The 25591-nt window shown below is 38.1% G+C and overlaps 2 protein-coding genes across 2 annotated transcripts; both read right to left on the bottom strand.

The window, feature by feature from the left end:
* Positions 1-3557: 3557 nt before the first annotated feature.
* LOC311284127 (uncharacterized protein) lies at positions 3558-9668 on the bottom strand. The gene is made up of 4 exons (XM_084398987.1): positions 9356-9668; positions 6094-6291; positions 5797-5849; positions 3558-5709 (listed from the first exon to the last, which is right to left on the bottom strand). The coding sequence occupies exons 1-4, from the start codon at positions 9657-9659 to the stop codon at positions 5023-5025; spliced, it is 1242 nt and encodes a 413-aa protein (XP_084255113.1). The 5' UTR covers positions 9660-9668; the 3' UTR covers positions 3558-5022.
* A 10068-nt stretch (positions 9669-19736) lies between these two features.
* Positions 19737-24893, bottom strand: LOC311284146 (polymeric immunoglobulin receptor-like). Its single transcript, XM_084399010.1, has 5 exons — positions 24710-24893; positions 24245-24562; positions 20841-21158; positions 20418-20744; positions 19737-20237 (listed from the first exon to the last, which is right to left on the bottom strand). Exons 1-5 carry the CDS (start codon positions 24747-24749, stop codon positions 20035-20037), a joined length of 1206 nt encoding a protein of 401 aa, XP_084255136.1. The 5' UTR covers positions 24750-24893; the 3' UTR covers positions 19737-20034.
* Between the last annotated feature and the right edge of the window lie 698 nt (positions 24894-25591).

The raw sequence follows: 25591 nt of genomic DNA, 5'->3' as shown, positions 1-25591 counted from the left end.
ATTTGTGAAACAAGTCACTAAGTTTCAGTCCAAAGCGATAACATTAACTAGTATTAGGGAAAAAGAAAATCTTCTCCGGGTCAAAATGACCCGAACACCACATGAGGGTTAAAAACATCCAAACAAGAACAATTTACAGTGTTTTACCGTAATCTACATTACAGTATTTTACTGTGATAATACCCTGCACTGAATTAAAACCTGATTTAACTTCATTTGAGGAAACTGATTGTCTCAAATTGGTCAATTTAACATTTATACTGTGTTCTAGTGTACGAGTTACTAGATACTGTATGAGATACTAGTGGATCAGACGTCTACGAGATCAATGGTGGAGATCGCAGGATTCACACTCATGTACGGTGTTGCTAATAAACTGGATGTAATTTAAGTTCTGTTGCTTTTATATGAAAATAAATATGATGGACAAGACACCCAAAGTACTGTTATTTATTTCCATTCGAAAGACATGTTTATCAATCATTTTTACTTTAATACAGACACTTTTTTTTAATAAATTTTTTTTAAATATGACAACAATCACATAACCCATAGAGAGATAGTGCTGTCAGAGAGTTTGGGAATAATCACACATAATATATTGCAGCGTAAATGCCTCTGGGTTAATGCGAATTAGCTCAAGGATATAGGGAATTTTAGAAATATTAATAATCATAACTCATAGTCATAATTCATAAATCGCATATGCATTTACTTTATCAATTATAGGAAATGCCTCGTTCTGTAACTGGTTTCGTCATCCGTTATTCGTCCCGCGAATAAATGTAAGACTATCACAGTTAAGAAGAAGTATTCCTGTTTACAAAACTCCAAGAAAGTTTATCTTCTGGCCACGAAGATAAAACCTCTTTGGGTTTATAAATTAAAACTACTCAAAGTAGTTTTATAATATAGAGCCTGTAGCTTTATAGATCTTTTGTTTCATTGACTTTATAATAAGTGGGTTTTCAAACACAGAGACAGTTAAAAGTATAAATGGGTTTATTAATAAAATGGCACACACTAAGAGATTATATAAGCTACAAATATAAACGTACGTAAAATGCAAACAATAAAACAAACAAACATTTAAACAAACAAGAAAATATGTGATCAGAATAAAATGAAATGAAAGAAAGAAAGCAAGAAAGAAATATAGAGAATGGAAAAGCTAGTAATTATTACATACAGAAACCTAGGTTCACGAGACACCTGGAAACAGCTTTGATCAGATAATGTACTTGCGAGTTTCTGTGCTCTTTCTGGTGAGGCTGAGGCTGGACAGCGTGGACGGTGTCGATCCTGTTTCTGTTGCGTCTTCCGGTGCCGCGGGAAGCTTAAAAGGCTCACTGAATGTAACGTTACCGAGAAAGTTCAGTCGTTTCCCTTGTCGAGGGGAAAGGCGATAGGAACTTAGTTGCAAAGAACGGCAGCTACGACTCGAACATGTGTTGGTCCGAGGAGAAGGCCTGAGCCTTTCAGATGTTTCTTGAAGCCGGGGAGAAGAGGAGATCGATGAGAGAAGAGCAGGGATCAGAGAGAAGAGAGAGAGGAAACTGAAGGTTTGGACTTTTATCAGTGTCCCAAGTACCGTCCCCTTCTTCGTGGGGGACGAATCAGATGTCGAGGTTTTTCCTAGCGGGAAGATCCCTTTGTTTGTCTGAAACAGTGTCCTGGCTCGGGTTACAGTGTCGATTGACTTAAACCTTTCGGTTCCAGAAATATGAAGTGTGTAAACAATATATATTACTGCATTCTGCTATTGGAATTCGACTCTGTTAGATTGAGAGAATTTCAGAGATATCAAACGCATCACATGAAGGTTGTAGAAATGCAACGTTACAGGAGATATGCAGAATTACACACATTTAAAGTTGTGATTACCACATGACAAAATCATAGACACCCCAATATGACATGGTCATAACAAAAGGCACCTCAGAAATATAACAACATTTTGGTAATGTCTTATGTGGGAAAGTCAATGAAAAATCTGTGTGTGTGTGGTGCGTTTGGGATGTGACTTGCTTGGAATGTTTGCCTTTTCCTGGGTCGTAAAGTTTTATGGTCTGAGGTAGGGTTACAACAAGACACGACTGAGGAATTCCCTTCAATGAACATTTAGGATTCAAAACTATACTCTAGCAAACCAAACCTCTATCACACGTGCATATAGGAAGGTACACACATTATAAAAATAAAAGAAAAGATATTTCTCGTATTCTCAGTTATACACAAAAGGGTGTTTGTGTGTGTGTGTGTCACGAGGTTGTAAAGTCATGGGGAGTTCATGCTGAACTGGGGGGGTCTTAAACTACAGGGTTCCTTCGGTGACTCATGTCCCTCTGGGGAGCAACAAAGTTGCAATTTTGACAGTCCGAACCGACGTCGGGACGCCAGTACAGGACGTGAATAGATCTCTTGTCTGCTCAGACAATGAAGGATGTGTTTGCGAGATCGGGATCCACTAATTTGAACAGCATGTGACCGGATGTCGTAGTCATTGTCGTTACAATATACATAGAAACACAATATCAGCGTCACTTTGACAGCGAATAACTTCACATCTGAGGCGTTTAAAGACTCCATTTGTCCATTATTTATTTATAAAGAAACACGAAAATGTATAAAAGGCTTCATTACCTTGTAGCTTTCGTTATGGCCCCGTAGAAGCAATTTTAGTAAAATTAGGCTAACGATTGTGTCATAACCACGCGACTCTCTGTCGCACAGTAGAGAATTACCGTATGGACAGGAGGAGAAGCTCGCGGGCAATCGGGGGGACGTGGAGGCAAAGTGACAAAATAATTAATCAGAAAACATAGCAAAAGTTTCTCCTGCTCCTAGCTCATGGACAGCTCCTACTCACACTCTCCGTCTCTGCAAGTTTCGGAAGGTAATGATTCAGATTTCTCTTGGCACAGCTACTAGAAGACAGACGGGTTGCTCACGTCACATCTACGTCGTCAAGCTCAGTTTGAGTCTGCGCAGTACGCTCGACCCCCAGGAAGTAAGAGCTTCTATTTGACTTCACTTGTCTCCGTTGAATCCAATGGGGTTGCTGTGTCCAGTTTATATACTGTCTATGGGAGAAACTGCCCTGGCTGAGTCCTCCGGCTGCTCTCCAATCACTCTCGCGTGCTTTGATGGCATACGTCACAGACACATTAACATGGATTCGGCGCTGTCTCAAGTCGGACACAATTTCTAACCGGCATGCACTGCTTCAAGTCAGCCGGCGATCGGTCTGTGCTGCGCTGTATGTAGTCGAACAAACCTTTAGATAAATAATGAACTTTTAAAAAGATAAAACTTATAATTGGGTTGATATAATCTCTCTATACTTGTGAAAATATTTCACAATTGATCATGCTTGAGTCACACACAGACTTCAACATTCAGCCTGCAAAACAAAACAATGGTAACAAGTATTATTAATAGTATTATTATTATTAGTTTTTTTTTTTTTGTAACAGTACTCTTGTGTAAGTGCAATAATAGTCTACTAACTAAGCATTTGTTAGTAAAACAAACTATTCCTGTTTCACTTCGGCAATCGGTTTGCATGTTTTTTATGTTGTCGATTTTATTAGATTTTACAGTGTATGAATCACCTGACAGAACTCTTTGCAGAAATTGTAGATGCCAGTGAAATTTAACAATTCTCTATTACAATTTCAATACCACAGCTAAAACTACAAGCCTAATATAAATTTCAAACATTATGACAGACAAGTAAACAGTCAGTAATAAAATAGAAGAACAAATAATCAAATTACAAGCAAAAGCACAAATAAATACAATAACAGATACAAATGAATTAAACAGTGCTTTACAGGTTATTCAGGAAGATCTAACAGCAGTTTTCAGGTACAGAAATTGAATTAAGGAAGCAAATGTAAAATTACACTGCATAGTCTTCACTATATAAATTAAACATCCTTATAATCCTTACTAAAGTTACAAAAGTTATTCAGTCAAGAGCAGGGAGTGATTTTCCCGTTGTCCTGTTGTTTGATTACCATTAAAACCACAGACAGCAGCAGCAATATTAGGCTGCTGTCACTTTAAGAGTGAATGATCAAATGTACTGACACAAGTGAATGTAAATAGTTGAGAAAGTATAAGACAGTTGTGTGTTAATTTGTCCACTCAAGTGCAAGAAAGAGGAAAGAGGAAACATGTGAAAGAGAGCTCAGTTTAGTATTCGCGCTGTCTGAGGCGTGCTGCGGGTGTGTGCGCACTCACACAGCGTGCGAGTAACGAAATGAGCTCACTTTTGCTTCATCTTGAATATTATGAAGGCTTTAAATTTCGTAATAATGCAACTGTCCCGAGCATCGTTCATGTTTGTTCACGTTCATGCATGGGTTGAACTCATAAAAATGTTATCGGCCAACTGGCAACTGGCAACTTGGCGAGTGTTAATTTTAGGCCCCGCCTTAAAAGTTATATTTAAAGGTGCAGTGTGTGATTTTTAGCGGCATCTAGTGGTGAGGTTGCGAATTTCAGCCAACAGAAGTTACGGTGGCCGACAGGAAAATATGACGTTGTCTGAGACAGCAGAATTTTATTGCGAATATTATTGTTACTTGTTCATCATTGTGTCAGTGTTTTATTCGCTGACTTTAGCTAGATTCTTTACACGAAGAACAGCAATAGTGACGAAACACGTTTGTCCGTTCAGGGGCACTGTAGAAACATGTCGATGTAAGCGGACCCGCGGTGTGTGTGTAGATAGACATGGCTCATTCTAAGGTAATAAAAACATATCGGTTCATTATGTAAGGTCTTTATACATCACTGAAAACACAGTTATGTATATTATATTGCATTTCTGTCTACAGATCCTCCTAAATATTACACAATGCACCTTTAAAAAGGCAAACTGTTAAACGGTAGCGTGAACTGTACTAGAAGAATCAGAGGGGTTTGTGGGTAATTGTGGAGTAGCAAACAGTGTTACAAGAATCAGAGGGGTTTGTGGGTAATTGTGGAGTAGCATAAACCGTTTTAGAAGAATCAGGGGTTTGTGGGTAATTGTGGTGTAGCATAGACAGGGTTACAAGAATCAGAGGGGTTTGTGGGTAATTGTGGAGTAGCAGAAACCGTTTTAGAAGAATCAGAGGGGTTTGTGGGTAATTGTGGTGTAGCATGAACAGTTTTAGAAGAATCAGAGGGGTTTGTGGGTAACTTATTATTGCACTGTTTATGCCACTCCACAGAGGGGTTTGTGGGTAATTTAGCAGTGGCATGAACAGTGTTAGAAGAATCAGAGGGGTTTGTGGGTAATTGTGGTGTAGCATAGACAGGGTTACCAGAATCAGAGGGGTTTGTGGGTAATTGTGGTGTAGCATGAACAGTTTTAGAAGAATCAGAGGGGTTTGTGGGTAACTGTGGTGTAGCATGAACAGTTTTAGAAGAATCAGAGGGGTTTGTGGGTAATTGTGGTGTAGCATAGACAGGGTTACCAGAATCAGAGGGGTCTGTGGGTAATTGTGGAGTAGCATGAACAGTTTTAGAAGAATCAGAGGGGTTTGTGGGTAACTTATTATTGCACTGTTTATGCCACTCCACAGAGGGGTTTGTGGGTAATTTAGCAGTGGCATGAACAGTGTTAGAAGAATCAGAGGGGTTTGTGGGTAACTGGGTGGTTTTGCAGTCAGTGTGAAGTCTGGTGTCTTGATTCTCATACAGCGGTTGAGGAACCTGAGAACAGAAAGAGAAATTATTTACAGCTTTTGATGAAGGTCATTCATTCAAACACATTCTTATCAACAATCTGACTTTACACACCGCTTCACTGTTTTCTGTTCCAGGTTCAGATATTTTAGAGGCTGAATCGGGGGCTGTAAAACAAATATAGTACATTAAATATAGTCATAAATAATGACAATATTAATTCACATTGATTCTAAATATATCAGACTTGCATTGACTAGTTGTGACCAGCAGGGGGAAGCAACATCTTTCTATTCACTCATTCCACAGACAACAATGTAATCGACTGGCAAACAACTATAAACATTATTCTGACAAATAAATGACTATGATAAACTTCTAAACTTCTGAAAACATTGTTAGCTGGTTTACCTCGAGTCTGATGCTTCTTGTAGAGAGTCACTATACATAACATGAATACAATGATGAGCAGAAGCAGAATCACAGTCACACCGATGATCTGAGACGAAGATGATGATGATGATGATGATTTAGATGGTGGTGAAGGTGAAGGTGATGATGATGGTGGTAAAGATGATAAAGATGGTGATGGTGGTGTTGTGTTTTGCACTAAAAATAGAGTATAAAATAAATAATATATTTAGTATTATTAACAATATATAAATAAATTCTTTGTGACAAACAGTATGTACATTCTCAAGCTCTAAAAACTCCAGAAACCCCATACATTTTCCTTTTTATTAATGGAAAATCTTGATAAACTTTGATTTTTATAAACCTCAAGTTTATTGAGAAATACATGAGGCAAACATCCCGCCTATGATCATACTACACCTGTAGCTATAAACATCATACAACACAACCAGGGATTAAATACTTACATACAGTATGTCTCTAGAACAGACACTCAAAACACACTTTTCCATTTCTTTAAGACACTTTAGCTCATTGTTCTTGTTTAGGGGAAAAGTTTAGCCGTGCAGAGGTTCCCAATCCTGTTCCTGCCGATCGACTGTCATCTCCAACCCTAATCAAACACACCTGAAGCAACCAATTAATGTCTTTAGGGTCACTTGAAAATTGGAGATGAACTGTGCAGGACAGCCGATCGGCCAGATATAATGTTCGTCTCTTCTGTTTTTGCTGTAAAGATAGCCTAATTATGATAATAAAAGTCATTTAAATAAAAAAATATCTAAATAATATGTTTATATATATATTGAATTCTTTTGTGCTGTACTTTTTTTGACTGACAAGTTGTATTTATTGTTTCATGTGCCATTCTCAGTGGGCATTTGATGTCAATTTAACATCAATATGAAGCATGAAGCATTTCATTGATTGTCACCATTGTTGAGAGTCATACACTGATTCTTGATGGCTAAGTAATAATGTAGAGGAAAATGTTTAATGCACTAAATGTTTTAAAATCCATTATAGTCTTCGATAAACAAAATTGCTCTAATGCTGTAAAAACAAATAGATTCTATTGTAATACGTCATAAAAACCATAAATTCTATACAATCAAATCATTTGACACTGAACACGATTAGGGAATCAGGCATTTACATGATGGTATTGTCGTCATCATCTATAAACAGCCAACATCCCCTGACCTTATCTTCTCATGACTATTTTGCCTATAACAAGTATAGCAGCCAAAGAACTTTTATATTAAAGAGTGAAGGGTCAAGAGCACAACTAAAGCAAACGCTAACCACCATCATGGTGACTTTAAAATGCAAAATTTTAATGATTTCATAAAAATGGAAATTAAATAAAGTAAATCTGGTTAGTTTTAAGTGAAGCTGGTAATAAGTGTACGGCCATGCGTTTCACCTTTTTGTTTGGCAAAATGACATCAGCAGAGGTCAAACTCTTGACGTCAATATTACTTTCATTTTTGACCTATTTCTTGACCTAATTTTGACATCAAGGTGCCCGCTGGGTTGTAATGATAATATGGCAGGTGTTTTAGTACTGAAACACACCCTTAAGTGTGCAATATCAGAGTTTTTTTAGTTTAAGGGCAAAAGAGGTTTAAATGACACTTTCAACCGTCCCGACAGCGCCTCCTGCCAGTTAAACCTGGTCATAGCCTATTCTGTTCATAGATTCATATACTGTTCCTAGACTTGTTTCTTTTAATGCAAATTCATTTTCAATTACGCAACACATGCTATCTCTGTAATAATCATCATTTGTCCAATCTTCAATCTTCAATAAATTTCATTTATCGTCTTCTGGTTGACCTCGTTTTCTTCATAATAACAGGCTATTCAACTAGCAAACACACAATATGACTCACGGAAGAAATGTAAGAAAATTAATTGTAAACGGATTTGTCTGTCTTCGTCAAAATAGCCTATTAGAAAGATTACAAAATGTGTGAGAAAAACAGTGTGAGAACTGAGCTGTGTGATATTCATTGTCAGTTTATGGACACTTTCGGTTTCAACGTGCCTATTATGTTTACTTCAGCAATAACAGCGCCAAACTGCGTTGTATTGGTCAACGGAAAGTTGAGTTATGTATATTATAACATTGTATAGTGTGATGTGTAATGTGATTTATTTTGATATAACAGTCAAGTCATGTTATGCTGATTATTTATTTGTTCTATTGGAACCACACATACATGATGCCTCACACAGACAAACGAATCCTCAGTGTTCAATAAACCCCTTTGATCGAATCAGACTGTCCTGATCCATTCCTGTGTTCTGATCGACACACCAAGAGGAAGGCTAGAGACATTAGACCCACCCCAGAACACAATCCTAATTTAACTATTTAACAGGTATTGTTCACAAAAATAAGCATTAGATGAATAGTTGCCGTTTAAACTATGTTTCATCCGTCCCACCCCTTGAAACAAAGCACAACTACCGTTCAAAGTCAAATTCTACTTAAATCATTCTATATTTGTACCAAATAACACATGATACTAAGAGAACACATATGTGAGTTGTTAATCACAAAAACAAAACAAAAAATCTATCTGTAACCTCTTAGAAAATGACATTTGTCTGAAAAGTGTTTCAACTGTCCCAGCTCTCCCCTACTTGTAATTTGACTTGAGTACAGTTTTTGGATACTCTACCCACCTCTGTCTGAGAGTGCAAGCATGATGTTGAACCAAAATGACATAGTAACATTGATTCAATGATGAACATTTTTTCAACATTTACAGCTGGTGCAAAAGTTTGTTGATTCAGTGTGATTAACATTGACACACTAACACTGATTTAACATTGTTTTGATGGTTGCTTGCTATCTGGTGTAGACATTTACTATGTGGATGTTACCCTGTCATTCAAACCTGTTTTCTGTGGATTATCTTATTAAAGCCTATTTCTGTGAATTCTGTGAATACAAATTTAGTTAATGCCTAAAAGAAGAAAAAAATTTGGTCAGAAAAATAAAACTTAATTTAAAAGGAAACCGAATTTGACCAATTTACCAATAAATTGCCAAAAATAACAGCATTAGCTATGGTCAAGTTCAAATTACCCACTTATTGTATACATTAACATTCAGCTACACTTCAGTGTAGAATCTGTTCCTCTAGTTCTATCAACTGCACACTGGTACACTGCAGTAATTACTGTCAGTGTTGAGTATCGTGATGTTGAGGAGATCATCATGGGTTTGAGGGTCTCAGTTACTCACCTGTTAAAACCTTCAGCTTCACTTCAGTGTGGGGATCTGTTCCTGAGGTATCAACTCCACAGTAGTACATCCCAGAATCCCCTTTACTCAGATTTCTGATGGTCACAGTGAAGACTGCTGAACTTGTGTCGTCATACAGAGAGAATCTTCCAACATCAAACCATTTATCTTTCTCATTAGTCCCGATTTGGTCTATACACTCTAACCACTGTCCTTTACAAAAATACTTTTCATTCTCTGTGTATTTTTCCTCATATGTGCATGTGATGTTGACGACTCCTCCTGAATATCCTGTCACACTCATGGAGCTCACGACACCTACAACAAACCAGCATTAAAACACTTTAGTATGTTGATTATGAGGCTTCAAATTGCTTTCAAAAGTTTCCTTAGTTTCTTACCAGGAATCATCAGCAGAGTGAAAGTCCACATGATCTTCATTCTTCTCTCTAAAGCCTTTCTTTTGTATCAGTTGACTCAGTTCTTCTGAAGCTCTCCGTGTGTTTCAGCGTTATATAGTGTTTTCGTCACGAATGTGATGAGATGCTGACTTCCTCTTCCTTTGACTTCTGCATGTGTCACAGGTACAACTGAAACAGATAAAGACAACGACAGAGAGAGAGAGAGAGAGAGAGAGAGAGAGAGAGAGAAAGAAAGAAAGGAGTCGTAGAGGACGAGCTGCACTGAGACAGAGAGAGAGAGAGAGAGAGAGAGAGAGAGTCGTAGAGGACGAGCTGCACTGAGACAGAGAGAGAGAGAGAGAGAGAGAGAGAGAGAGTCGTAGAGGACGAGCTGCACTGAGACAGAGAGAGAGAGAGAGAGAGAGAGAGAGTCGTAGAGGACGAGCTGCACTGAGAGACAGAGAGAGAGAGAGAGAGAGAGAGATAGAGAGTCGTAGAGGACGAGCTGCACTGAGACAGAGAGAGAGAGAGAGAGAGAGAGAGAGTCGTAGAGGACGAGCTGCACTGAGAGACAGAGAGAGAGAGAGAGAGAGAGAGATAGAGAGAGAGAGAGAGAGAGAGTCGTAGAGGACGAGCTGCACTGAGAGAGAGACAGAGAGAGAGAGAGAGAGAGAGAGAGAGAGAGAGAGAGAGAGAGAGAGAGAGAGAGAGTCGTAGAGGACGAGCTGCATTTCCTCACTGAGTGCAGGAAATATAAAAACATTAGAGACACTTATTTCACTCATATAGTTCACAATTTACCTGAATTTCAGCAAGCGAGCCAAAAAGCAATTCTGTGCTATTTCACACAGTCATGCCAATAAAGCTCATCTGAACTGAATTGAGAGAGATTGCAAACTAAATAAATGCCTCAACAAAATAAGAACAATCTAGACTGCATAACACAGACCTGTTGACATATAAAGTTTTGTGGATGAAGTTGAGCATGTTTTTCACATAGGACTGAAATCAATTGTCATTAGTTCCTCTTTATTATTCTCCTGGCTTTTGTATGAAAACTATAATAATTTATTTATTTATTATAATAACATGAAGTAGTAGGTGAACACTCTTCTCATAATTTCACTTAACTTCCCGTCTCGATTTCCCCCAATTTCCACATTCTCGCTCTCTATTGAAGTATTCATGAATACTTTAGTTTGCATAAACTACAGAAAACACTCACACTTTACTTGATCATTAAGCTCATGTTTTTAGTCAACGATTAGAGTTGAATTAAATATATTACATTTCTGTCATGACAACTCTTGGAGAGACTGCATGGTAATGGACATGACACTGTTTTCCAGCCGATTTGAAGCTGAAAGATACTATTGCTATACATTTGTAAAGCACTTTTCACCCTGTACAGATGCACTGGGTAAAGGGAAACTGGACAATACAACCATATGTACACGTGCTGCTGTATGAGAACACAAGCTGCTGAAAAGGCAGATATGCATATATCTGTACATATGAACATACAGTAGACAGAACGAGATCCGGATCCGGATCCTGACAGGTGTGAAGCTCTGATTAGTTTGTTTGTCTTTATTTTCTATTTTCTGTCTGTTTCCCGCTTCTCATTTAATTAGTAAAATATATTGAGCTGTATCCCTTTAAATACAAGTGATAAGATGACACGGTGCCTGCATTTCACATGAATAAGTAACACCTGAAATGAGCTACATGTACCTGCAAAATGCTGTTGTATGTAATGTATTAATGCACATTAAATACAACTTAATAATTTCAGACATTGTGATATTTGCCCGAGATCTTTTAGAAACGCTACCCATTCTCATGTAATAGTTGAGACACACTTAGACATCAACACTCCTCTTACAAACCTCAATAATGGTGACAATCCAAAAATATTCATATGTAAATAGTAAAATGATTCATCGGCATAATTTACTTGTGCCGCAATGCATGCTGGGAGCCGTAAATGAGTTTTGTATGCTGGCATGAAGCATGACACCATTGTTGAGTTTCATTTGCTGACTGTTGATGTCTGTGAGTGTCTGAATAACACCGTAGTAAATAACTTTCTGGTCACAACATGTTTTCTTTTTCAGAAAATCAGATTTTCACAATAGTATCACATGGTCAGTAGCGCAATGTTTAAATGAATTAATAACGAAACACACTTCTGATCAGTGGTTAGACTTCAGATGGATGCACATGAACACTGAGGATTGTAAAACACAGAAGATTTTGGTGAGTAATGTCCAACCTTACGTCATTTTTAAGCCAAAAAGTAACAGTGACCCTTAATATTTAAAGGATGTTCGAAGAATGATGTTCAAAGAATGTTTTCTACTAACATTATAAGAACATTCATCAAATACTAATGACAATACTTGACGATTTCATGAACATTGTTTTGAAAGCTTTTAATTTTAAAGCTTGCATAAACTTTACATACATTTAAGAGAAAAGTTAGGAATAATAACGATGGGACAGGCTATAAAACTTCCCCCGCAAACACTACAGAGTGTTAAAATTAACACTGAAGCAGTGTTGAAGTTAATGAGATAATTAAGTTAACACTGAAGCAGTGTTGATGTTAATGAGATAATTAAGTGATTAATTAAGTGATGATTGGCCATTAGTGGTGACACCTGATGATAACAAGCAGACTCACTGAAGGAAATAGAAACAAGAACAGAAAAGAGAAACACAAGAACTACTGACTTCGAGCCATTATTGCACTTATTATTTTACCAGTTTGACTTTATTTCTGTCATACATCTACACACGGTCTTATTCAGATTTAACAGAAGTTTAGATGGTAATGTTTTATGGAATGTTTCGTTTCATGTCACCATTATGGTGATCAGTGTTTGCTTTAGTTGGGCTCTTGACCCTTTACTTTTTAACATTAGATTTTCGCTGGCTGCTCCAACTCTGTGTTTATAAAGCATATGTGTTGTGGCAAGAGAAACTATGATTTGGGCTGTGTTTCCTGAAAGCATCGCAAGCCTATTTTGCTCGTACAGACCATTTGTTGCAGTTGGTCTGAGATCAAGTTAGGCTTAAGATGCTTTTGGGAAACACAGCCCTGGTTATTTTTCGATGATGAAATTACTAGTGACCTAATTCAATGATGTCACGCATCATTATAATCTGATTATCCAACTGCTTTATTCATTTTTCACTACAGTAACTACTTCCAGGAATGTTTTAGAAAGCTGAAGATTTTAAAATCACACACAGACATCAAGAATCTACATATGAATCTCAACAATGGTGACAATCAAACAAATGCTTAAAGTTGCAGTGCATGACTGGTAATAATAAGTGCAACAATTTGTAATGACTCGAAGTCAGTTGTAGTTCTTGTGTTTCTCTTTTTTCTGTTATTGTTTTTTCTCTTTCCGTCAATGATTCTGCTTATTAACATCAGGTGTCACCACTAATGGCCAATCATCACTTAATCACTTAATTATCGCATTAACTTCAACACTGCTTCAGTGTTAACTTAATTATCTCATTAACTTCAACACTGCTTCAGTGTTAATTTTAACACCCTGTAGTGTGGACACATATGCACACTGAGGAGTGTTAATTTAACACGGGGGATTTTGCTGTGTAGGAACGTTTTCTTCCAACATTATGAGAACATTTATAAAACCTTCTTCCAACAATATATTAATAATGTTTTTGTATGAACCATTTGAGAACATTATTGAAGACAAGATAACATTGAACACACACTCTAAGATAACATTAATGTTACTAGAAGAACGTTTGTTCATCATTTTGAGAAAACCTTGCCAGAACGCTGTCCAAAGTAATGTGAACATTCCCTGTTATCAGGGTTGGTGTCTGTTATCAGTTACACATGTGAACGTCAGTAGTTACAGTCAGTGTTGAGTATCGTGAAGTTTTGAAGATCCCGATCTTTTGCTAATCTATCACACTGGTGCGTCCCAGAATCCTCTTCTCTCAGATCTCTGATGGTCACAGTGAAGACTGATGAACTTCTGTCGTCATACAGAGAGAATCTGTCCTTCCTTTCAGAATGAAACCCATCAGTCCTGATGAGGTCAGAACATCATCCAATCTGTGGCATATCTAGATTTTTTTTTCTACAAAATACTTTTTATTATTTTATCATATCTGCATGTGAGCGTTGTCATGTTTATGTATTGTTTGTACATCGGTAGCAGTCACGTGCAACGAGTGGGAAGGATATAATAAAAACTGACTGTCATCTGAGCAAGTGTTCTGAGTCCTCTCGTCAATATAAAACATAACAATCATGGGGGAGTTAACACATTTGAGTTAAAAGTTAATAAAAAGGGAAGTGAAACTACTTCACACATGGTTCACACAAACATGACAGAACAAACACATGCAGATAAAACTCAGTATTAGTGTTATGTTAAAGATATTTCTACAGAATTATTCTATTATTTCAAAGCCAAAGCTGTTTATCAGAACCGTAATGTTTTTTAACTTACTTAAGAGTTTAAGGAAGTGTCTGTTCACTGCATCAAATTCATTTTACTGATAATGAGAACAGCACTGGTTCCCATGGTACACAGCAAAATCCCCAGTGTTAAATTAACACTCCTCAGTGTTTATATGTGTCCACACTACAGGGTGTTAAAAATTAACACCGAAGCAGTGTTGAAGTTAATGAGATAATTAAGTTAACACTGAAGCAGTGTTGAAGTTAATGAGATAATTAAGTGATTAATTAAGTGATGATTGGCCATTAGTGGTGACACCTGATGTTAATAAGCAGAATCATTGACGGAAAGAGAAAAAACAATAACAGAAAAAAGAGAAACACAAGAACTACTGACTTCGAGTCATTACACATTGTTGCACTTATTACCAGTTTGACTTTATTTCTGTCATACATCGACAAAAGTTCTTGAGAGTCAACAGAAGTTTAGACGGTAATGTTTTATGGAATTTTTCTTTTCAAGTTACCATTATGGTGATCAGTGTTTGCTTTAGTTGGGCTCTTGACTCTTTTCATTTTTTATTATATGTTTTTCTTTGGTTGCTACAACTCTTGTGTTTATAAAGCACATTTGTTACTGCAAGAGAAAACATGACCTGCTCACAATATGTTTTGATGATAATGACATTATCATCATGTAATGTCCTGATTCACTGATGTCATTCAGACTCTAAATTTTTGACTATATTCTTGATGTCTCGTTTTAGTATTGGTGATTATAGCTCTGAGATTCTATAGTTTGAGATCCAACAGCAATATCAAAAAATTTGAAAATACTTTGAGCAAAGAAGTTATTGTGTTTAAACACACAGACATCAAGAATCAGCATATGAATCTCAACAATGGTGACAATAAACAAACTAGTGACAAACAGATCAACTCTGAACATCACAAAACAAGATACTAAAGTCAGAACAAAACAATAGCAAAATAAAAGCAAACAGAAAAAAACAATGAAAATTACAGGACAATTCAGCTGCATAATTTATTCATGCTGCAATGCATGATGTCAGCCATGGATGCGTTCTGATTGGTGGCTCCCATCATGCACTGCAACATTAAGCATTTGTTTGATTGTAACCATTGTTGAGATTCATATGTAGATTCTTGATGTCTGTGTGTGATTTTAAATCCTTCAGATCTTTAAAACATTGCTGGAAGTAACTACTGTAGTGAAAAATTAATAAAACAATTAGATAATCAGTTTATAATGCTGGGTGACATCATTGAATCAGGTCACTAGTAATTTCATCATTGAAACATAACCAGGGCTGAATTTCCAAAAGCATCTTAAACTTAACTTGATCGCAGACCAACTGCAACAAATGGTCTATACGATCAAATTAGGCTTGCAATGTTTTCAGGAAACACAGCCCAAGTCATAGTTTCTCTTGCCACAACACATATGCTCTATAAACACAGAGTTGGAGCAGCCAGAGAAATCTTAATGTTAAATAATAAAGTGTCAAGAGCCCAACTAAAGCAAACACTGGTCACCATAATGGTGACATGAAACGAAACATTCCATAAAACATTACCATCTAAACTTCTGTTAAATCTGAATAAGACCGTGTGTAGATGTATGACAGAAATAAAGTCAAACTGGTAAAATAATAAGTGCAATAATGGCTCGAAGTCAGTAGTTCTTGTGTTTCTCTTTTCTGTTCTTGTTTCTCTTTCCTTCAGTGAGTCTGCTTGTTATCATCAGGTGTCACCACTAATGGCCAATCATCACTTAATTAATCACTTAATTATCGCATTAACTTCAACACTGCTTCAGTGTTAACTTAATTATCTCATTAACTTCAACACTGCTTCAGTGTTAATTTTTAACACCCTGTAGTGTGGACTAGGGCTGGGCGATATATATCGCGATATTGTTATGCACATCTCGTCAGTAAAGCCGGTTCCTTGATTAGTAGTAAATCACTATCACCTGCTTTCAGATGGAGCGGCATTTACTACAAAGAGCCGTAGTTAACTGACAAGCTGAGCCATATCGCATTAATATCGCGGACGTATCGCCAGCGATAATTAATGCGATATGGCTCAGCTTGTCAGTTAACTACGGCTCTTTGTATACAGCAAAAACTCCACTGTTAAATTAACACTCCTGGGAGTGTATGAGTCCACACTCAAGAGTGTTTAAGTTAATGATATAATTAAGTGATTAATTTAGTGATGATTGAACATTATTGAAGACACCTGATGTTAACAAGCAGAATCACTGAAGGAGAAAATCTCAAATTGTAAGTTACCGTTATGACGATCAATGGTTGCTTTAGTTGGGCTCTTCACCCATATATTATTAACTTTAAATTTTGTTTGTCTGTTGTTTCTGAATTATAATCACCAGTTGAACAAAGAAAAAAGTGATCTGATGGTGTTGGTTATATTATGATAATAATCATTTGAACTTGATCACTGAATTCGTTAAAATAAATGTTGTTGGTTAGTGAATCTGTATAAATGCCCAGAATTTTTCGCATAATATAAAGGATTTCTTAAAAGTTGATTAAAAAAAAAAAAAAATTTTCTTTTAGGCACACACAGATGTCAAGATTCAGTGTATGCATCTCAACAATGGTGAGGAGCAGAATATTCAATTAGGAAAAGTAAATTACATAGACAATTCAGATCATAATTTATTCATACCACAATGCATGATGGGAGCCATTAATGAGTTGTGATTGGTGGCAGCCACTGCAACATGCTTTATTATTGTCACCATTGTTGAGATTCACAGGCTGATTATTGATGTCTGTGTTTAAAATGAATTTTTTTGAATGGCTTTTGATCAGAACAATGTTTATGAAAAATGTTGAATTATAAGTAAAATACTGATAATCATACGCTGAAGAATCACTAAACTGCTGCTAACAAGTTAAACCAAACTATCTCAATAAGCTATCAATAAACTATCTCTGGCCTTTTTCAGATCACAGCATGATTATGTCAAAACGTAACCAATACTATAAGATAACATTTTACTTTGTTCATTTAACTGTTATAAATCAATAACAGCAGACAAACAACAGTAAATATTAGAGTAAACATATAATGGTCTAGAGCCCAACTAAAGCAAACACCCATCACCTTAATGGTAACTTACAAATTGTGATTTTCTTCTTCAGTGATTCTGCTTGTTAACATCAGGTGTCTTCAATAATGCTCAATCATCACTAAACTAATCACTTAATTATCTTCTCAGCCCTAAATGCCGCTCCATCTGAAAGCAGGTGATGGAGATTTACTACTAATCAAGGAACCGGCTTTACTGACGAGATGCGCATAACAATCTCACGATATATATCGCCCAGCCCTAGTGTGGACACATATAAACACTGAGGAGTGTTAATTTAACACTGGGGATTTTGCTGTGTAAGTGCATGAATACAAGTGTATTGAATACATCAATTTTAATTTTGCACATTTGTAAAATGAGGCGTCACCCACCTTTAACTGCGTGCTGATCCACCAATTATAGATTATGATTTATAGATGTTTTAATCTTTTTTCCCCAATTTGATCTTTCATAGTCTGGTATTGTACAGTGCTTTTGACTAAATGTATACTGAGAAAGTGCACCACCGATTTTATCCGCCAGTAAAAAAAATAAAATAAAACAAGAACTTATATAGGCTACTTGGTCAAAAGTTGTGTATGGCCTAGAAAGACTGGCTGATTCGCTCCACACGTGAGTAACACTGGGTTTGAGTGTCATTGTGTGTCTGGAGCTGCTGTGCTGTTGGCAACTAACAACTCTTGTTTGTATTTTACTATTGTGTAGTGTCATTTTTTGTGCTTCCTTGTCATTTGTTCATGATCTGCGCTTTATTTTTCGGGAAGCATTATTCTGCTGCACTTCTGTTAGTGAGAGTCGCTCTGACGACTGCTAGTGAATGCGGTGTTTAGTGTCATTGTTAGTGAACTCGACTCGCTCGCAGGGGGATCAAGGTTTGAGACCGACTCGGAGCAGGACTGTTAGGATTAGATTGTGAGTTTTGGAGGCGGAGCAAAGAAGAAGGGATGTGATTGTTTGGGTTGATTTCAAATATCAACATTGGCTAACAGCATATTTTTAAAATCACACCTTTAAAATATTAAATATTTTCCTCATATTTTGAACTTAATCAGACTTTTTCCGTGTTTAAGTGCTATAATCGGGTCCCAGGTGCATCTACCAACCCTGAAAACATGAAGAGTGACAACCCAGTAACTTTGTTTAATTCAATCCCCTTCTGGTGTAGAAAGGGGATATTATTATAATATTACCGGCCCTTAATCTGCACGTTTCCACCCGACATTTGGTTTACACAAGCGACAACAGTGACCAGTTCTAACGCAATGGCAAAAGTTCCAGCAAAGCATGAAACTGTTCTGTCGTTTGCTGCACAGACGAGCACTAAAACATGTCACAGCTGTCTTATAAAGACCTCAGGGAACTGTGTCAACTTGCAAGTCGATTAGAATTATATGAATCAATTTAACTCCACCACAACTACATAAATTCACTAACCATTCAGAAACGTCCGGGTGCTTCTAAAACCTCTTCCTGAGGCTATGTTTACACGGAAACGATCTGAAGAGTGGCGTTGCGTTATCACTTTTTATTCTGCGTTTAGACGAGCGTTATGGAGGGAAATCTGCGTGCATATGGTGACGAAAAAGTGTGTGAAATTCGATGTAGTATGGACTCCAGGCAGCTAGGTGGCAATGTGAAGCACTGCCACACAACAACAACAAGTCTGCGCGCCTGCGTACAACCTTCCTTCTACGTCTCTCCCTAGTAGACTTTTGCGTTTTTACCCTTTAGACGGGAAAGCGACGGTGGAGCGTTTTTAAAGATTTCCACTCTGGAGGGTGGTTTCACTTTTTGGGTGTTTTTAAGCCCCAAAAACGCCATCGCCGTCTAAACGAAAGACACATCTGATAAAATATTTTTACATTTTCACCCGCAAGCGTTCTCGTGTAAACAGGGCCTGAGTCTAAATAATATTTTGTCATGTAAACAGGGCCTGAGTCTCTCTGTAAGGCTTCACTCCCCTAGTGGTTATTTCTGAGATTGTAAATGAGTGAAATTCGCGTTTGTTATTGTTATCCGAATCTCCTGTAAAGGATCGTCATCCTTCAGAACAGGGGCGGGGATCAGCAGCTCATTTTCATTTAAAGGGACACACACAAAATATTATTTTACATCTTGTGAAAAGTGGCATATATCAATTTTTTTAAATTATTTGGTCCGTCTGACTGAGCTCTATAATAACAAAAGTTTTGGGCGGGACTATCGGTTTGTCTGACCAATGAAAAGATTTTGAATGAATAGCCAATGAATAGCGTTTGATGATGCTAGTGAGACATAAAATATCTCACACTTCACCTTTAAATCAAAAAATGAAAGTTTGATCTCGGATTAAATCTAGATGATCCAGTCAAACTATATAAGAAAAGACAAGTTGTTAAGATTCAGGTCATTTTTATTTTCATATTGATTTTCACATTCAAAGTTTCAAAGCAGTTTTACAGAAAATATTGCGCTAATGTCTTATGCCTTAAATTCAAGCAACAACAAAAAAGTAAACAACTGTGGCAAAAAAAAAAAAAAAAAATCCTGCATAAAAATTTTCAAGAAACAAACAGACTCATCTGGGGGATTTTTTTCCCCCTGTGACATTACAATGAACATTTGTCATTAATTTGGAACTCAATGTTCATCGTGTGTCATATTTACTGCACATCTGCCTGTCCTTTTAAATGAATCATTTTATACACATTCTCTGCTGTGGAGATTCAACTGATGAGGAGAAGGGTGTTGATGATGGTGGTGGAGATGATGATGAAGAGGAGTAAGGTGGTGGTGATGGTGGAGATGATGAGTATGGTGGTGATGGTGAAGATGATGATGAAGAGGAGAATGGTGGTGGTGATGGCGATGACAAAGGTTTTCTGTGATAGATTGTCTCTACAACACAGAAAAGACAGCATATCAAACAGGTAAATAAAGCGTTTTCCAGTAGTTCTCTTAAAAATTATTTGCACAGTCAAGCAACATGATAAAAGAGACAACACGGTCTGCTGAAGGGAAGTTAGTGACCATTTATAATTGCATTATGACTAATTTCACAGAGAAAATCATCCGTACCTGCAATGCTGATCAGGACTCGTGTGATGAAGATCTTGTGTCCTTGATCAGACTGAACTCCACACCAGTATTCTGAATCTTCTTCAGTCACATGACTGATGCTTCCCGTCAGGAGCTGCTGTTCTCTGTCATCATACAGCCAGATCTTTCCCTCATCCCTCCATCTTCTGCTCTCCTTCACAGACATCTCTTTAGCACAGAGATAAGCTCCAGATCGCCAGCACAGAAACTTCACATCATGAATGTGGGATTGTGGGTATTTGCAGCTGATGTTCACAGATCCTCCTGCAGAAGCTGATAGACTGATGCTCTTCACACAACAATCCTCTGTTTAAGATCCAGATAAAGTGCAGCAATGTTACAATCACCAGATATATTCATGGATTCTGTCAAATAATGCATAAATGACTGAAAGCAGCTCACCCTTCTTAATGTCCAGATTAAACTCAGAGAAGAAACTGTAATCTTCAGAAACTTTGACTATAATCTTATATTCTCCAGAGTCGTTCTCATTCAGATCTCTGATAAACAGAAGTAAGAGTCCTGCAGATCCGTTATCATGAATGGAGAATTGTCTGTCATGTTTCCATTCTGCTCTTCTGTTAGTGTTTATTACAGTAAAACACTGATCTGCTGCAGTTTTACAGACTTCTTTCACAGGATTTGTGTTTTTCATCTCATATTTGTAGTTTATCACGATGTGTCCTCCTGTATATCCTTGCATTGTCCCGATTTTTTGACCTGCAAAACACAAAAGAAAAAGAAAATGTTTTAATGAGATTCAAAGACACACACACACACACACACACACACACACTTACATACTTAGCTATTTACTGGGACCATATACTTTCACTGTTTTATACTTGGCTAATACTATATATTATTTATATAACCTAACCCATAAAGAAAGCCAAAACTCAGGATATCGGTCTTTACAAAAAACAGGAAAACAAACCTCAATTTAAAGAAACAGGGCTTCTAAATCCGCAAAACAAGGCACAGGAAAGAAATAAAGGTGAGTGTCCAACAAACAGTCAAAAAAAAAAAAAAAAAATCACTTGTCTTCTAAACTCAGGAAAGTTTGTCCATCAAAAATAAACACAGGTCCAAAAGATGAGACCAAGAAACATACATCAATTGCAACAAGGCCAGACCATGAGTGAGTGCAAGTGTGTTGGCTTTATGCCAGTCCAAATGATTAGGCTATCCCTGGAAGAGTGGTGGGAGGAGCCAGGGAGCAACCCTCAGAAGGAGAACTAGGGTGTTGGCCCACTGAATTCAAAGGAGGGAGGAGCCATGCTGGAGCCTTAGTGGAAATGCCAGACGGAAACAACGATGACTGACTGAGGCGGAGCGGTGGAGGTGGAGAGCCAGGTGGAGCCAAAGAAACCAGGTTACACACAACGGATCTGGAGGCCAAGGCAGACCTGAGGTGATGAGTGAATGGAGTGGAGCCAGGGTGCTGGAGAAATGAGGGTGGCCAGTGCAACAGAGGACCAAGGCGAAGCTGGAGGGAAGAAGGAGCCTGACAGAGCTGAAGGGGTGGAGGAACAAGGCATAGCTGAAGGACCGGAAGTCCATAACATAGGCAGAGTGAACCAGAGGAACGAGGAAGCTTAGTGGAGTTGCAGGGACGATGGTCCCCGGTGGACCCAAGAGAATGAGGAGTCAAAGTTGAGCTGACTGGTCGACAGGCCAAGGTGGAGTGAAGGGCTTGGAGGTTTGAGGTGGAACAAGGGGGTCAACATACAAGGGTGGAGCTGGTGAACAAGAAGCCCAAGGGTAGCCAGCATAGAATGAGCTGAAGGGAGTCAGCAGAGACAAGGCTGAAGAACTGGGTAGCATAGGCAAAGGGTTACAAGATGGCCTCATTGGCTGTAACAGGACAGTGTTAAAAAACAGCCTCCTTGGTCAACACAGGACTGGCAGAGTTCAGAAACAGCCTCCTTGGCCGACATGGGACAGGCAGAAGAGGTGGGAGTGGGAGGCAGGGTGGGACTTGGAACTAACCGGAACCAGCACAGGAGGAAGGGATTAGAAACAGGCAGATTTTTCCTGACTTTGGAAACACAACTCTCCAACACTGAAGGATGAAGCTGGCACTCCACTTTTTCATCTAGCTTCACCAAAATTCCAACAGGCACGGAGGGAAAAAACTGTCTCACACACCTGGTCAGACTGCTTTGGCTACGGAACAGACATGGCGGCAGGCATTGCCTTGGTAGAGGACCGTATGTGGTTGCCATCAGCTCCGGCTCTGGGTCTGTGGTGGGGATTGACTCAATGTAAATGATTGATGGCAACATGATGATGGAAGAGGGCTGGGAGGACTGTAGCTGTGTGGCGATGTCGTTCTCCAACTCTCCGAAGGTAAATGGTGCACCACTCAGCACAATGTCCAGATACTTTGCCCGGGACATGCTGGAATCTCCTGCTGGCATCCATAGACCGATGTTTTTCAGCCCACTCCAAAAATTACGTCTGGTGGCAATATTCCTAAAACTCCTCCACATAACCCCATTTCCCGGTCCAAAAGGTGAGTTCATAAAACATACATCAATAGCAACAACAACGTTGACAACAAGGCCAGACCATGAATGAGTGCAATTGTGTTGGGTTAATGTCAGTCCAAATGAGCGTGTGATTGGCTGCAGGTGCAAGTGATCAGAGTGTGAGTGGGAGACTGTGGGTGTGTCTCAATCAGCTCCCTATTTCAGTAGTCAGGACACTGATTAGGGAGTCAGACATTTTAAGGGTTGTCTCAATTGCAAAATCCTACCAGTGCACTGAAATGTTTGCTACACATTACACATTTGCTCAATACACATAATGACACACGCTAGATGTTTTGAATGAACATTTAGAATGGATCTATGCCTGAAATGTTGTACGTATAAGTAACAAGTGAATTATTTGTTATAATGGACTTTAAATAACATCAGAAGGACAGTGATGTTGCACAATGAGGACGTGGCAATCAGTCTCCCAATGTGTAGTAAGCTAGGGTCCTTCCTGTCCTTACCAGTGCCCAAATTCATGTACATGATATACTAATTCACCACATAGGAAGCTGATTTAGATGCACCCTCAGAGTGTGAAAGAGGCAGAGTGTGCATGTGGCAGATAGAAAAAAAAAAAAAAAAAAACTCTAACACTCTAACAACCACATTAATCTGCATATCATTTCAAAATAACTGTCCAATACAAAGCTAACATGCGAGGGTGGCCATAAGAGGAGATGTTGTCATTTTTAATGCTCTATGGTTAGATACATAGACACACACACACAGGTTTCAATGTTTTATGGGGACTTACCCATAAACTATTTCCATAACCCTAACATTCTTACATAAAAAAAGAAAAAGGTGAAATTTTTTACTCATTGGACCAAAACATTTCCCCATAACGTAGGTCAACTTTACCCGAGATCCACTTTCCTGCAGAGTTTAGCTTCAACCTTGATTAATCTCACATGCATCTAGCTTTCTGGTAATCCTGAAGACCTTGATTAGCTTGTTCAGGTGGATTGGAGCTAAACTCTGCAGGAGAGAGAGCCTCTGAACATCGAGGGCCAGAGTGGAGGACCCCTGACGTAGGGTATACCTGAATAACAACTCTCATTTTGTTCTCAATAAACAAATATCGGATCACTTTGCTGTTGGCACCATTTAAGAATATTTTATGAGTGTTACACCAGGCGACAAATAAAGGTTATTTATGGCATCTTTTATGAGTTACACATGTGAATGTCAGTAATTACAGTCAGTGTTGAGTATCGTGATGGCGTGGAGATCATCATGAGTTTGAGGGTCTCATTTACTCACCTGTTAAAACCTTCAGATTCACTTCAGTGTATAAATCTATTCCATATTTATCAACTCCACAGTAGTACGTGTCAGAATCCCATATACTCAGATCTGTGATGGTCACAGTGAAGACTTCTGATCTTGTGTTGTCATACAGAGAGAATCTTCCAGACCGAACCCATTTATTTTTAATATCAGTCTTGATTCTGTCTGTGCACTCTGACCACTGTCCTTTACAAAAATACTTTATATAATCTGAATATCCTTCATAATATTTGCATTTGATCGTGACTCCGCCTCCTGAATATCCTGTCACACTCATGGAGCTCATGACACCTACAACAAACCAGCATTAAAACACTTTAATTTACACAGAAATTAACTTTCTTCAACAGTCAATAGAACAACATGAACTGAAGTTAAAGACTCTCCTCATCAATTCTGTGCTGTTTTTCATGATTTACTCTGAGTTCAGATTCTTACCAGGAATCATCAGCAGAGTGAAAGTCCAGATGATCTTCATTCTTCTCTCTTATTAAATGATCTTCTCCGTTGTTAGTAGATTCAGTTCTTCTGAAGCTCTCGATGTGTGTTCAGAAGAGTTTTGAGTGTTTCTTTCCTGGTTACATGTTTAACATGAAGAGCTGAATGTGACAGAGACGCCCACTTCCTCTGAGAGAGAGAGAGAGTGTTATAAATCGAGAAGTGTAAGTAATACTTCACACGTGCTTCATCTGACAGTGACATTTGATGGAAACATACACAAACAGCAGCAGTTCAGTCTCAGAGAGATTGGCATGGTAATGGATATGGCAATGTTAATGTATTTGGTCTTGGCTGAATAGATCTGCTACGCTGCTGCTGCAAATGTAACATACATTAAATAACCCCGTGGCAGATCTATACAGGTGGAGCAGGGGAAGATTTGGTCTAATCTTCTGTTGATTTTTGCTGCTACTGCCAATACATTCACAGACATGCTTCTGTAGAAAATATAACATACATAAAATAACCCCCCAACAAATCAGGAGACACAATAAATAGACAATACAAGCCAAGACAATCTCTTCTGGTCAGACAATACCACAGCTACTGTCAAAAAGGCCCAGCAGCGTACTTTCTGCGTGTCCTAAAGAAGAACAATCTATGTAGGAAACTGCTCTACCGCTCAGCAATAAAGAGCACCCTAACATACTGCACTGTAAGACCTTACCAGGCTTTTTTTACTGTAAAATACTGGCAACACTGTTGTCAGTCATTTACGGTTAATTGTACAGTTCTTTACTGTAATCTACATTATGTTACTGTAAAAATGCACAAAATTAAAACTCGAGTTAACTAATCTCACTTGCAGAAACCGACTGC

Source organism: Rutilus rutilus (genome assembly GCF_951802725.1).
Source record: "Rutilus rutilus genome assembly, chromosome: 2".
Taxonomy (NCBI): Eukaryota; Metazoa; Chordata; class Actinopteri; order Cypriniformes; family Leuciscidae; genus Rutilus; species Rutilus rutilus.
This window is presented reverse-complemented; position numbering and strand designations above follow the sequence as displayed.

Bases quoted from the DNA above. Each gene is read 5' to 3' on its own strand.
- LOC311284127 (XM_084398987.1), bottom strand. From the start codon at position 9,659: ATGAGTGTGACAGGATATTCAGGAGGAGTCGTCAACATCACATGCACA. The intron at 6,292-9,355 runs GTGAGTAACTGA...CTCTATTTTTAG, and splicing joins GAAGCTGAAGGTTTTAACAG to TGCAAAACACAACACCACCA. The intron at 5,850-6,093 runs GTAAACCAGCTA...TTTGTTTTACAG, and splicing joins CAAGAAGCATCAGACTCGAG to CCCCCGATTCAGCCTCTAAA.
- LOC311284146 (XM_084399010.1), bottom strand. From the start codon at position 24,749: ATGAAGATCATCTGGACTTTCACTCTGCTGATGATTCCTG. The intron at 24,563-24,709 runs GTAAGAATCTGA...GGTTTGTTGTAG, and splicing joins CACTCTGCTGATGATTCCTG to GTGTCATGAGCTCCATGAGT. The intron at 21,159-24,244 runs GTGAGTAAATGA...TGTGTTTTGCAG, and splicing joins GAATCTGAAGGTTTTAACAG to GTCAAAAAATCGGGACAATG.